Here is a 14,122-nt window from a genome sequence, read left to right as displayed (position 1 = left end):
TTTTCCCTCTCCTCCCCTCCCCTCTCCTCTTTCCTTCCTTCTTTTTTCTTCTTTTGAGACAGGGTTTCTCTTTGTAACCCTGGCTTTCCTGGAACTAGCTCTATTGTAGACAAGGTTGGCCTTGAACTCACAGAGCTCTGCCTGCTTCTGACTCCAAGTGCTGGGATTAGATATGTGTACTACCACTGCCCAGCCAAAAGAAAATCTCTGGGTGTTCTTATGTAGGTGGCAAAGCCACGAAAGATTGCTTCCAAGTAAGGATCCTGTCCTGTTTGTGCCCTAGCCACCGCCCTTGAGCATGCTCCACTGTGATGGGCTTATATGCAGTATCTCAGTGCACGTCACTCACTGGTAATGCCCTCAGTACCAGATGTGGTTCTCTTTAAGAATAATCTGAGCTAAGTACCGTAGCCACTGAAGTAGTGTCAAAGCTGGGGCAGTCTCCTTGTATGATTAAAAGGTGTGTGATTGCTGCCACTGGGATGCCTTGTTCCCCGGTGCAGCCTCCCGCAGAGGCCAGGCTTTGTCTCAGCTTAACGCAGAGCTTCGTCTCCTTCTGCAGCCAGAATGGCGTTGTGCTTTCCCTTTCTCCTAGACATCCGGATTGGCGTCTGGGTGTTGCCATCACTTTAGTGATCCTGGCACCTGCCCTCTTGGGTGCTCTTGGGTGCTCTGAGTGTACCGGACAGCTGGAGCAGCTGTGACTTCCTGTGAAGGACATGCTGGCATGTGGAGCTTAGTCCTTGTTCATCCCACTTGAGGCCACAGCTCTCTTAGTGACCCTAGCCCCACCTAAGGCACCGGGTGGCGTGGGGGCTAAGGATTGATTCCTGGTGCTGGGATATACTGAGGATATACACCCGGTAGAGCTGCACCCACACACAGAGCTACACCTGTAAACCCCAATGCTCAGTGTTTCCTATGCATATCATTGCTTGAGGGTGACCTCCTTAGAAGTGTGGTTAAATATAATTTTCCATTTGCTTTTTCACACAGGAATAAAGTAATTGTCTGGCAGACTTGAGAGCACTGAGTGCCAGCCACACTGACGTAGCCCATTGAGACTGGGGCTGAACTAGATAGGATCTCTGAGAGGAGTGGGACGCTGACACCCAGTCTGCCCAGGAGGGGAGCTTACCCTTTGGTAGGAGTGGGCTTTCTTTCTCGATAGGGACGTCCATCAATGTCTGCAGGCTGTTGCTTAAAATGTGCCTGGCAGCCATGCCCCAGAATTCTGTTGCTTGATCTGCACCTGTGCCCTGGGCCTGCTAATGACCAGAGCCAGCAGGGTGTGGCCAGGGAGGCAAGCCAGGCTGCAGCTGGTGGCCTCGGCCTGTGTTACTGCATGTGACTTTGGCCACCCACCGTGTCTGACATCTAGATCTATTTAAAGTATAAATACTGTGAAAAAATTGTCAAGGGTCAGATGCTTAAAATGTTTGCTTTCTGACCAGGAGCTCACAATGGTCTGTGTCTGTCAAGCCCACAGTGTGGAGGGAAGGGGTGCAGAAGCAATGCTCAGGGAAGCTGCTTCCCCCAGGGCTCTGCAGACACCTGTGGGGTCCCCTGTGGGGGTGGGTGCTGTGCGAGTGCCCTAGACCCCTGTCCTGCGACCCTGCATGCTGAGTACACAGGTTTCTCATGGGTGCGTCTGACAAGAATGTTTCAGATCATTCTGAGGCAGTGTATGAGACTAACCTGAAGTTGAGAGAATACAGGGCCCGGGAATCTGTGGCCCTGATCAGGGCAGCCGGATGCAGCCTTCAGACTGTTGACACTTTCTGACTCAACCTAATGCTGGTCCGAAGAATTGCGTAGTTCTTATAAAACATGAGGTTTTCGGGCTGGTCTGCATACAGTGGTGTTTAAACTAATTGATCACAACCAGTTACAGATTTCTTAGGCCAGGCATGGTGGTGCACTTTAATCCCCACACTCAGGAGCAGAGGCCAACCAGGGCTTACAAGTGAGACCCTGTTCTAGGGAAAGCATCAGGTTGGGACTGGGGAGATGGTTAAGCAGGGAAAACTCTTGCGAGTCCCTCAGATGTCAGGGAAAGCCTGGTGGGTATTGGCCTCCTGGAACCCAAGCCTGCAGAAGGTAGAGAACCTTGGAGCAAATGGAACGGCTGACCAGTTGGGCACTGTACTGCAGAGCAGCACTCTGGGAGCTTGAATGCAGTCAACATGGTGCCAGGTTCTGTTGCAGTCCATGTTGTCTGGAGACAAGCGGGGTCCACTGCCCCTTTTCACCGTGTTCTTTATGGTGAGGGCTCCCAAGAGAGAGGTGTCAGCGACTTGTGGGGTTATTGCAGGGAAGCTCACGGGTGATGGGCACAGCAGGCAACTGAATGCTTCTAGGTTGGTGTAGTCCTAAGTGTTTAGTGTCAGAAGGGCTCAGGAATTTTCTGGAAAACTGCTGGGGATGTTACATAGAAAGTCAGTGTGTGTGCAAGCATGGCTGTGTGTATGGATCTCCTCCTTCCAGAGAGGGATTTCAGGTTGCCAGTTTGTACTGCAGGTGTCTTTACCCTTTAAGCCTCTTGCCAGCCTGAGAAAGTCAGTGTAGTAGTATATATGAAATAATTGCTAGAGATGCATGCTTATAGTTCATGTAGGCCTATGGGGCATGTGAACCTCGTTTGTGTCTCCTGCATTCATCTGCGCTCATTCCTGAGAGGCAGCCTTGAGCAGTGGGATGGCACATAATGCAGGAGGAGCAGGTGCAGGGCCAGCCAGCTCAGCGGGCAGCAGTGGTCTCGGCAGCTAGCTGCTACAGTCAACCCAGAGATGCTGGGACAAGTTGTTCCCAACACTGAAAGATCCTCTGGGTTTATCAGGTGGCCCACTGTTGGGGTGGACCTGCAAGGCCCCTTGACTTAGCTGGTGGATACAGGTCCTGGGAGCCTTGGATATGTCTTCTAAGTGTACCTTTTTGGAACTGTGTTTTCTGATTTTTAATACAATCTATTTAGAAAACTTAGAATTGTCAATACTTTGTTACAAAAATAAAGCTTTATTTCCTGATACAAAGCCCTCCAGTTTTGCAGAGAGGCTATTTTGTATAAACTTCTCCCACCCCAAGTAGCAGTGCCCCATCATTTATGCCAGTGTTCTCAACCTTTCAGGGCAGCACTGGGGCTGGGCTGTAGCTCAGTGCAGAGCACTTGTCTTGCATGCAGGAGATCCTGGGTTCAGGCTCCAGAATTGCCAAAAAGGGTGGGGGTTGCAGATAGCTTTGACGAGCTTCATACAGGCTGGGGCTATCCTGAAGATGCCACGGTATATACCGTATGTGGTCTCTTCCCTATTTGAGTGGGCACAGTGACAGTGTAAGTCCCAGCTTGGAGTCACACGACACTGGAGCAGTAGGGCTCCTTGGTGAGGCCCATGTGGCACATTTGCTGGTGGAAGCCTGTGCTGCCAGGAAGTATCTGGAAGCACAGGACAGGTTTAAACCACAGCCCTGTCTTCAGAGGCCACATTTCCTTGGTGACTGTAGAGCCTCAAGTCCAGAAGTGGTGATTCTGGGGTGCAGAGCAGATGTTACTTCTGTCTGCTGAGCTACTCAGCCTAAGGAAGGTGAGGCAAGCAGGTTAGACAAGTCCCACCTCCTTTCCTGAGACTGTTCTGGAAAGAGGGTCAGCTTGTTTGCTCCGCCCCCAATGTTGTATGTCATTGTGTGCCCCATTTGGCCTGAGTGGTGGGCATCACTGCCTGTGTGTTAAAACTATTCTGCAGGAGAGGAGGCCCCACCAGGCCAGCTGCTGACTCGGCCCCAGGCAGAAGCAGAGGAGAGGAGAGCTGAGCCTTGTCATTAAGCAGCTCCCAAACAGAGGCCCTGGGGCTGCCAGAGCCCCTGGTAGGTCATTCATCTTCTAAGCCAGTGGTTCTCAACCTTCCAACGCTGAGACCCTTAAATATAGTTCCTCAGGTTGTGGTGACCCCCAACCACAAAGTTATTTCATTGCTACTTCATAACTAATTTTGATCGCTATGAATTGCAATGTGAATATCTGTGTTTCCTGATGGTCTCAGGTGACTCCTGTGAGTTGTTTGACCCCCAGGTGAGAACTAATGCTCTAAAGGGCAGTGTGTGGGGCCAAACTCCACGGCTCAGCAGTAGGCGAACCCCAGGGAGAGGAGAGCAGATGCTAAGTGGCAGTGGGTATCTGTCCACCAGGTGCTAACACAGTTGGAAGGACTCATCAGAATCAGGGTGATCGCTGCGCCACTGTTAGCAGGACTCAGTTCCTGGTATCCCTCTAATGCCTTCCCCACCAACTGTGTAGCAACAGGAAGAGAGGGGCAGGTGGGGGGCGGAGAGCACTCGTAGAGTCCGAGCTGGGCTCCGGGGCGAGCCCACAGTGGCACCGTCCTCATGGACCCGGTCGACCATCAGTCTCATCAGGAGCTGGTCAGCCCAGGTGATGCCAAGGGCGGGAGAGAGGTGCTCATCCCAGGCCCTAAGAGACAAAGTGGGTGTTGCGGCTTGTATATCCCCAACCCCACTCCAGTTTCCAGTATGCTGAGGTGCCCATACTCACCCCAGTGGCCTGAGCATAGATTCTCGTTCCTCCACCATTTCTGTCACCTGGAAAAACCCACGTGAGGGTCAGCGGCAACAGCCACCTCAGCTGCTTCCCCTCCCGTCCAGTCAGTCCTGTTTTCCCAAGGCAAAGGGCAAAGCCCACTAGCCTCAGCTACCTGGTTGATGCACAGCACAGGGCTCCGGAAGGTGCTGCTCAGTCTTCGGAGTGTGGCCCCCAGTGACCGCAGGTGCTTGGCCCTGGTGGCCAAGGCCTGAACATCGTACTCACAACGAAATGGGGCTGCAACAGAGTCAACCACCACCAGGCGGGCCATTCCCCTTGACAGCAGAATAGGGACCCTCTTACTCACACACTCCAACAAGGTGTCCTGCGGAGGACATACATTGTGGTCTACACAGGCACACCTGGCCAGCGGCCTCCATCTGGTCGTAACTCCCTGAGATCCAGCTTTTTGACACTTCCTGCCTGCCTCCTGCCTACCTGGGATGGGGGTGACTCATACCTGTTCCTTCAGTCTTACTCTCTTCTCACCAAGAGCATCTTCCACTGTCTCCCATACCCTCACCCTGAGTCCTGTGGAGGGGTATGGTCATCACAGTGACTGTGTAGGTCCTGAGGTCACCCACCGGACAGCTCCGTGCTGACAGGATCAGCTCACTAGGCTGTGGTCTAGAGAGCAGCTCTGCTTGGCTCCACTCAAGTAGGGTGTGGGGGATGAGCCAGGTGCCCTCCTGGCCTTTGTACTGATGGGGCAGTCTGCTCTGCACACAGGAGGTACCATCCACTTCTAAAGGGGTTAAAGGCTTGCACCCTGGAGAAGATGCTGGTGGGGAGTAGGGAGGACACTGGGATCAGCTCCCCTGCTGCCTACTCCAGGAGCTCTAGGCTTAGGGCAGAAATGTATCTCCCAAGGCAGGTGACTCTGGGCTTTCTTCTTGGGGCCACTGTGTCCTGTTGGCACTAGGCTTGGGTGACTTGTGATGTGGTCAAGAGCCTGAGTAGCTGAGTGGCCCAGGTCAGGGTAGGCTTGTGTGGGGAATGTGGATGGCTGCTGTCAGGAAGGTCTTGCTCACAGCCACATGGCCACAGTTGCGTGGGGCATAGGCCTGAGGTTGCAGCCATACCATTCAGAGTTCACTGTCTTCGGCTTCTGGCTGGCCAAGCAGGTAACCAGCACTGACACACTGGCAGCTGTGAGGAGCTGTCAGATTCCGGCATCCAGCCCAGAGTGAAACTCAGTCTGTACTTTTCTCTAGGGTGTCCCCAGCAGAGCCTCTTTGTGTGGAAAACGACAGCAGCAGCCTAGAAGACGCTAGCACTAATGTGAGTGTCTGCACCTCCCCTCAGCCAGGGCCTGGGTACCTTGGGATGGATGGCAAATGGTGGCTGTGCCTGCCAGCTGCATCCGAGCCTGCTTGCTAGCCGGTGTGGAAGGACAGGTGTGGTCAGTACTGCTGGACTTAGGCAGAAGAGGGGAGGTCCTGTGATCACATCCTATTAAGCCCTAGGGAGGCTGACTCCACCCCCATTGCTGGGAAGACCCCAGGGCAGGAGGGGATGGAGCAGCTCCCATGTGGCCTGGCCTGATCTGCAGCTTTCTTTTACAGTGACCTGAGCCCGGCCTGCTCTAAACACCACGATGCTGCTGCTGAGTGTGGCTCCAGAGCTGGCCCTGTGAAGGCCATGGTGGGGCTGGGAGGGCCCTCGGCTGAGAGCCCACAGAGCTAACTTAGTTCTCCTGCCTACGTGCTGCGGAGCACATACTAATAACCACACCACTATAGGGTCCTGGAGAGCAACTCTTAGTCAGTAAGGTCGGTGACCTGGCCCTGCCTCCTTCTGGGAGGCCACTGGGACAAGACACATCTGGCTCCTGCTGCTTCTGCCTGGCCTTCCTGTGCCACTTCTCATGTGTTTAGTTCTCTGTTGTGTGTAATAATGTATTTTTATTGTACATTTTTTAAAATTAAAAGTTTATATCCCTTCCGTTTACCAGAATGAATGTCTGTTCATAACTATACCCTCCCCCCCAATTCTTTTTAAGACAAAGTTTCTCTGTGTAGCCCTGTCTGTCCTGGAACTTTCTTTGTAGACCAGGCTGGCCTCAAACTCAGAGATCTGCCTGTCTCTGCCTCCTGAGCACTAGGATTAAAGGTGTGCCACCACCCAGCAACTGTTTTTAAAAAATTATTATTTTTATTATTATTGTGCATGTGAGTGACCTGTGTGCACGCTGATTGGTGAGCATTATGGAAGACAGTTTTGGAGTTGGTTGAGCCAGCGATGCCCGTCATTATTCACATTTATATTTGGGGTATAGAGTTAGTCCTTTCTGCAAACTCCTGAGTGATCCTCATTTGTCACCCATCCGTGCAGACAAGAGCTTCTCTGAACTGAGCAACTGTCTTGGGCATGGCTCTGCTTCCTGCTGCGGGGACAGAGCCCAGCCCAGTCACCTCCAGTAGCAGGTAAGCCCCAGGCTAAGGCAGCGGAGAGAGGGCTCTGCAGTGGCTTGTGAGTTCTTAGGACCCCTTTGCTACACTCCCAGGGCTCCTCCTCCCACTTCTTTCCTGGGTGATAGTGCTGGTTTAAAGATAGGAACAGGGCAGACTTACACAGTACACTCAAGGCCAGCGGTCCTGAGTGCCTGGCCCACAGCACACAGGGCAGCAGGCTTCCTGCTGAATGTGTTTAGATCTAACACTGCAGCCCTTCAGTTCCTCATGCCGTGGTGATCCCCAACCATAGAATTGTTTTTGTTGCCACTTCATAACTGTAATTTTTCTATAGTTATGAATCATAATGTAAATAACTGCTGTGTAGAATATGTGACCCAGAGGGGTCATGACCTACAGAAGGTTGAGAACTACTGGTTTAGAAAGAACCCTTCCACCATCACCTCCACCCTATGGGTTTCTGGTCCTCTAGATCTTATTTTGAACATCCTTCCTGACTACCCTGACAGTGTACTCTGAGTTGAGCCTGGTCTCTGCACTAGGCCCCTGCACAGGTGACACTGGCTGAGTCACTGGGCCATTTGTGAGCAGACACAGACACTTACCACATCGGCTGCATGCTCAATGAAGATGTGGTTGCCGAACTTGATCTTCTGGACCACCTCCCCAGGCACATCTGTCCGCAGCTGCTGCTGCTGTTCAATGAGCTGCCACAGCCGCTTGCTAGGGAAGACATCCTCTGTGCAGATGTAGACGGCCCCTGGGAAGCCAGAACACTGGTGTGCAAAAGGACTGGAAACGGACCCGTGGCCGCGAAGCCAGATATAGCCTCTGCCCCTTACAAGTTTTCACCCAGAAGGGCAGGGGGCTCAACTTGGTTCTTAGCCCACCTGTGGCTACCTGCTGCTCCCTTAGAACATAGGCTAGCCCTCTACCCTGACACCTGAGTACACTCCCTGTTCCTGGATATCCTGCTAGCTCATTCCTGCTCTCTAGTTTCCTGCTGGGTTGGGCAGGACTGGGCAGAGATCACCAGAGTTAAGGGACTCTGAAACATGTTCCTCAAATGCAGGACAACTCACGAACTCCCGCCTGTCTCTTGATGATGCCGAGGTAAGTGGAAGAGTGCATGACCAGGCACGAGCACCTGCTCACCTGGAACACGAGCGGTCCGAAGGCCACCCAGATCCTGCAGCTGAAAAGAGCTGGGCCACTAGTAGGAAACCCTGTGTTTTTGGGCAGTAGGCTCTCAGCAGAGATGCCAGTGCCTCAGCCGAGAAGTCTTCCCCATAGACGATACTGGGACTCTTGGAATCCATAGGCTGAGTTCTAGAACTCTTAGGAGAAAGATGCCAGTGGCTTGCTGAAGACATCAAACCACAGATGATAAAGAAGTGTTTTTCATAAGATGAACACCATTCATGTTTCAAAGGACTCAGGAAAGCAAAGATCACCTAGGTGGTGGTAGTGGCAACATAGCTTTAATTACAGCACTCGGGAGGCAGAGGCAGACAGATCTCAGTAAGTTCGAGGCCAGCCTGCTCTAAAGAGTGAGTTCCAGGAGAGCCAGGGGTACAGAGAGAAACCCTGTCTCGAAAACCCAAACCAAACCAAAGATCATCCACAAAAGGAGGAAGCATAGCTGACAATATTCTGAATGCAAATAAAAATATTTCAATATTTCTGTTAAGGTAAGGTCTCACTCCCCAGGCCAGACTCGCTGTGGAGTCAGGCTGGCCTCCAACTTGCATTGATCTTCCTGCCCCCGCCTCATGAGGGCTAGGGTTACAGATGTGAAGAACCACAGTTGGATGATAGTTTTTAAGACTCTGTAAGCAAGAGGTGTTTTGAAATGGCTCTGGGTCTACCAGGTATGTCAGAGGCTCATACCACATGGCTACAGACTCAGAAATGCTGGTGGGGCACCGGCACTGACGCGGCTTCAGGAGCAGCTGCTGTACAAGACAAGCTGTGATAGGAAAAGGAAACTGGAGCCTTCCTTCAGCCATGGCTTTTAGGACAGAAGCCAACGTGAAGTGAAGTGGTGTGGCAAGGCCCCAGCTGGTGCAGAAAGGGGCAGCTCTGACCATCAGCCCACAGAGGACCCAGGCAGGCGGTCTGGGGAGTCGCCCTGGGTCAGAGCCATGTACATGCTGAAAAAATGCCACATGTTCTCTGCCCCACCTCTGTGGCTGTGGGCCTGACGCAGGGGTGAGGTGCCCTGCTGAAGCTGTGTAACAATGCAGGGTCAGCTGGTGCCCCTGCTTCCTTCCCACAGCCCGAGTACAGCTCCACCTTCCACTAATCTTCTAGAAGAAAGACAGTCATGGGAGACTACCCAGGAGACAGCCATGCCTCTTTGAGAGGTAAGTAGCCCCGAGCAGGGGGCCTGAGTGCCACCTGCCTTGGACCCTACACTTCCCTACCCTCCCAGGAAGGGGCAGCCACTCACCCGCCTCCAGGCCTCCATAACGCCGTGGGAATTGCACAGTCAGGCAAAGCTGTAGCGCCAGCTGGGTCTTCCCTGCCGAGCTGCGGCCAGCCAGGTCAGTGATGCCCTCCAGGGGCAGGCCGCCACCAAGGAACTGATCCAGGACTGGGCAGCCCAGGCTCAGGCGTTGATGCTGCTCAGGGAAGCGCTCCCTCTGCTGGAACAGCTGCAATGCTGCAGGGAGCACGGGATCAGCCATGCTTCCTGCCTGGCTTGTGCCCTGCCCAGCCTGCTAGGGCTTGTGAGCTTAAGGCCATTCAAGAAGTGTTGGCTTCAGATGCAGCATGAAGGACTGGCCAAGCACGTAGGCTGGGTGCTGAGGTCAGAAGGCAGGCCGACTGTGCAGCTGAGTACAGTGCATATATAAGAGTTTGTCCCCGCACACTTCCCAGGATGCCACACATATTCTAAGATATGGCCCTTCCCTAGTGGGCACAAGCTGCTAGAGAAATCCAAACCCCCAGCAATTGGGAGGCAGAGGCGTCTCCATGAGTTTGAGGTTAGCCTGAGTTACAGAGAACAGTCAGAATGACAGAGACCCAGTTTTTAAGAAAGACAGAGAGAGAGAGAGAGAGAGAGAGAGAGAGAGAGAGAGAGAGGGAAAGAAGGAAGGAAGAAAAAAAGGAAGAAAGGAAAAAGGAAAGGAGGAGCCCTAAGCTCCAGGGTGTGCAGGGTACCCTCAGCTGACTTTCTGGGCCTGTCTAGTTCTGGACAGCTTCAGCAAGAAAAGCAAACGAGGAGCAGCAGCCTGTGGCATCAGGTTAGTCAGACATCAGTGAGGCAAAGCCGTCACGTAGATGCCGTGTCCTGAAGTGGCAGGGCCTCTCACAGCTGCCCCTGCCACACCACTGGGACCCCGACTTCGTCCTTTGCTGTGAGGGCCTACTCTGGGGTGTAAGTACTCCAGGACGGCTGTAGAGGAGCTGAGGGCCCACTGCTCAGTGCGCTGTGCTATGGGCTCTTCTCTGTGGGCCCTGGACAAGTCACTTGCACTTTCCTAGGGCAGTGCTGTGACGTCATTCCCAACACAGAGTCTGGAGCCCACGGGGTCGTCCACCCATCACCCCTGCAGACGCTTTCCTGCCCACCTGTAAGGACACGGCTGCCCTGAAGGTGCAGAGCGGCCGCTCTCAGCAGATGCTCCACATCGTGGGTGGGCAGGCTGGTGAGCCTCTGCAAATCTGGTCCCGAGTAGCACAGAACCTCCTTCACCGACTTCAATCTACCTGAAGTCACACAGATAAACCAGAAAAAAAGTGGACCACAATGAGTCAGGACACTCAGCAAGGGTGGGAGGTGAGGGGAGAGCTGGGCTACCAGCTCTGGGGACACCTGGATTCACCCAGAAAATCTTGGGTAGTGTAACTAGTGGGTGGAGAAGGAAGGAGGAGCCTGCTGAAGGGCCCGCTGCTGTGCCCTTGTGACCTGGCCCTGACTCTCATGTCAGCAGCAGCAGGAACCAGAGAGGAGTGCAAATCCTGTGTGCTATGAGAATGTGACTGTCAACCTTTGTCCATAGTCCCAACTACTTGGGAGGCTGAGGCAGGAGGGTCACTGAAGCCAAGGAGTTCAAGGTCAGGTTGAGCCACACAGCAAGACCCTGTATTTTAAAAGCGTGAGTGGAGTTGGTGGGGGGTCTCGTTGACCATGCTCGAAGCCCTGACATTGACAAACAGAGAAGGGACAGTGTGAAAGTGTCTGCACCACCAAGCCAGGCTGGGGTAGACAAGAGGCTGGAGGGAAAGCAGAACTGGGAGGCAGACAGGCCAGGACGGGGCAGGAAGTGAAGGGCGCCTCACTACTAATGAACCAAGGGCCTTTTGCTTGGGGAGGAGGGGAAAGAAATGAGTGTCTTCATTTTCAAACCTGTTGAATGAAGAAAATATTAATTCCAGCACTGGGAGGCAGAGGCAGGAGGATCTCTGTGAGTTCCAGGCCAGTCTGGGCCATACAGTGACAGCCTGTTGCAGTTAAAAAGGAAGACAGAAGAAAGAAAAAATAACTGCAGGTGTGTCAGATCAGTTCCCGCAGCGGCAGAAAGAGCTGCCATGAGGATGTGGCCAGGGTGGCTTTGCAGCAGCCACAGCCTTCAGGGACGCAGGTGCAGAACGTGTTCCTCACGAGACCGAGTAGCCCACAGGCAGAGCTAAAACATCTGAGACCCTCCCTGAAAAGAAGACCGCTGGGTGGTGGCGGCACATGGACAGGGCCAGTAGCTTTCTGCAGCTTGTTTTACCCAGAGCACACATGACAGCTAGCTTCTTCATACAACATACCCTTCTTAACTGCAGCAGTAATTCTGGGGTTTAGGTCCAGTTGATCCAAGTCCATTTCCTCACTGGGTTCACCACGAGCATGAAGAACTTCCAGAGACACAGCGACGGCAACACATCTCAACGTGCTTGCTGTCGACTTGGACTGCCTGTGGGAGCAGGCATGTTAGAAAGTGACCGCTGCCACTGTCTCGAGAGCACTACCCATGAAAGCCCAGGATGACATGAATTTGCTCCATCACTCTCAGAAGGACTGGGCAGTTTGGAAGCCGAGGCTCACTCCAGAGTCGACACAGAACAAATCCAGCTGTCCCTGTCATTCTGTGCCTGAGGCTCAGTTGTGAAAGAAAGCTAGCTGGTACGTCCTGCACCCACTTAACTTGTTGGGGCATTTATGGGTCCAGGTCTCCATGCATGGGTGTCACTCAGTATTTTCTAACCTTATGTGCATTGGAATTCTGAAGGATGCTGGGGAAACCACACCTTGTCAGGGAATAACAGAAGGGGTAGAAAACACTTGGAGACTCTCCCAGGAAGGGACCTGGGGAGGACAGCACTAGGCCTCTTACCTCCTACTGGGGCTGGCTATGCTAGGATCAGGCACTGTTACAAAGGATGCATCCAACAGTACTTGCTTGCTTGCAGTTCTTTTTCTCCACCCCACTCCCCATGCCCTCAGCCCCCACTTCTCAGACTAAATACCGAGTCAGAGAAAATTAAAACAGCCGTGGAAGTACAGCACAATCTCATGCATCAGTTCAAATGACAACACCAAGAAGTGGTTCGTGTGTGTGTGTGTGTGTGTGTGTGCGTGCGTGCAGGGGGTGTCAAGCTTGCTGTGCAATCCAAGGATGGGGAGATCCAGCGCTGGGCAGGCCTGGTGGCCTGCCAGTATTCGCAGCACTAAGTAGGCAGTGACAGGGCATCCTCAGAGCAGGCTGATTAGTTGATCTGTGAACTTGGGGTTCAAGTGAGACCCTGCCTCAATATATAAGGTGAGTGATGGAGGAATACACTGGACGTCAGCTTCTGGCTTCCACACATCAGTACACATCCAAATAGGCATATATATATATATATACATGTGTGTACAACACACACATACACCTGTGGGGGGTGCTAAGGTCAGTAGCTGAGGGCCAGCTGAATGTTGGATCAGCATCCTGTATGAATCCTAGCACTTTAAAAACAGCCCAGTCTCCAGTTGTAGGCACCAAAGGCTTTCCTGGCAGTGCTTAGGATGCAGTGTGGGCAAGAGTCACTTTCCAGAGAGAACTCTATCCCCTCCCTTGCTGCAAGGAGACAAAGCCTGGCAATCGTAGCATTAGGAAGGTCAAGAGACTGGTGCAAGCCTGGCCACAGCATTCCACCAGGCAGCTGCGGGGCTTAAGAACACGCCTCCTGCGGAGGACAGGAAGCTCCTGGCACCAGAACTCAAAGGTTTCCCAGGCCATCAGCTAACCCCGTCCGGTGGTGAACCAGAGCCATCACAGGGCTTGGGATGACAGTAAGCTGGTGGAGGCTCAGCAAGGGACATAGATAGGCCAGGTTCTGGCCATGCATCAGCAACTGCCAAGGCCTTGAGGCAGCCAGGCCTGCCTTGCTCTACAAAGTCCCACCGAGGAACTTAGACGTCAACACCGAGGCTCCCTGTCCCAGACACGGAGCTTGACGCTCTCCTTGGCTGCCTGCCTTCCTGTCTCCTGGCGAGGTAGGGCTACAGCAGCCTGTTCCTCCAACTGGGGAGCAGGCTGTGAGGGAGTGAGCAAAGCTCCCGGCTCGCTGTTCTGGAAGCGAGGTAAACTACCGTGAGACACCAGAGTGAGTGGTGGCTCACTCCTGTAGGAGTACCAGGAAGGCTGAGGTCGTGCCCGGCCAGCCTAGGCTACACGCACAGCACAGTGACATTCCTTTCTTAAGACCACCACCAGGAGGGGGCTGCAGAGACGGCTCCGCCTAATGCTGTTCGTGGAGGCGCCCGCGGGAAGGGCCGGGACTCTGGGTTCCATTCCCCGAACCCCGCTACGGGTCTGAAGGGGCGCCCCGCCGGGGAAGATCGTTCTCTGAGGCCCGCGGACCCACCTCAGCCCTCTTCCGTAGCCCCACGTCTGGCCGCTCACCGTCGGTCCACCGGTCGGCTCAGCCGCCTTGCGAGATCTCCCGCGCGCTCCGCTCGCTCCGGAATCCACGCCCAGCCCAAGTTTCTCTTCCAATGAGCGGCTGGAGTCCGAATCTGCCACACCCAGCAGAAGCGAAGAGGAGGCGACGTGGCTGATTAATTAGCCAATCCGAAGTAGCAAGCTCCTCGAGTGGGGCAGAAAGCGCCCCGAGCCCTCGCCGCCGATTGGTG

General features: G+C 53.7%; 2 protein-coding genes across 9 annotated transcripts in view; one reads left to right on the top strand and one right to left on the bottom strand.

Moving 5' to 3' along the window:
• The window catches only part of Klc1 (kinesin light chain 1), a 52,360-nt gene extending 45,817 nt beyond the window's left edge, over positions 1-6,543 (top strand). For all 8 annotated transcript variants that reach the window (XM_057782375.1, XM_057782373.1, XM_057782374.1 and 5 more), the window contains 2 exons: positions 5,809-5,875; positions 6,160-6,543. In XM_057782375.1, the coding sequence (XP_057638358.1) occupies positions 5,809-5,875; positions 6,160-6,162 (70 nt within the window). In that variant the 3' untranslated portion in view covers positions 6,163-6,543. The remainder of the gene's footprint in view (positions 1-5,808; positions 5,876-6,159) is intronic.
• On the bottom strand, positions 2,881-13,923 carry Xrcc3 (X-ray repair cross complementing 3). Its single transcript, XM_057782389.1, has 8 exons — positions 13,893-13,923; positions 11,776-11,921; positions 10,588-10,725; positions 9,461-9,673; positions 7,614-7,768; positions 4,707-4,919; positions 4,547-4,593; positions 2,881-4,465 (listed from the first exon to the last, which is right to left on the bottom strand). The coding sequence occupies exons 2-8, from the start codon at positions 11,828-11,830 to the stop codon at positions 4,237-4,239; spliced, it is 1,050 nt and encodes a 349-aa protein (XP_057638372.1). The 5' UTR covers positions 11,831-11,921; positions 13,893-13,923; the 3' UTR covers positions 2,881-4,236.
• Between the last annotated feature and the right edge of the window lie 199 nt (positions 13,924-14,122).

The sequence above is a fragment of the Chionomys nivalis genome, chromosome 10, assembly GCF_950005125.1.
Source record: "Chionomys nivalis chromosome 10, mChiNiv1.1, whole genome shotgun sequence".
NCBI classification, from domain to species: Eukaryota; Metazoa; Chordata; class Mammalia; order Rodentia; family Cricetidae; genus Chionomys; species Chionomys nivalis.
Note: the sequence above shows the minus strand (reverse complement) of the source record. Positions and strands in the feature narration are given on the sequence as shown.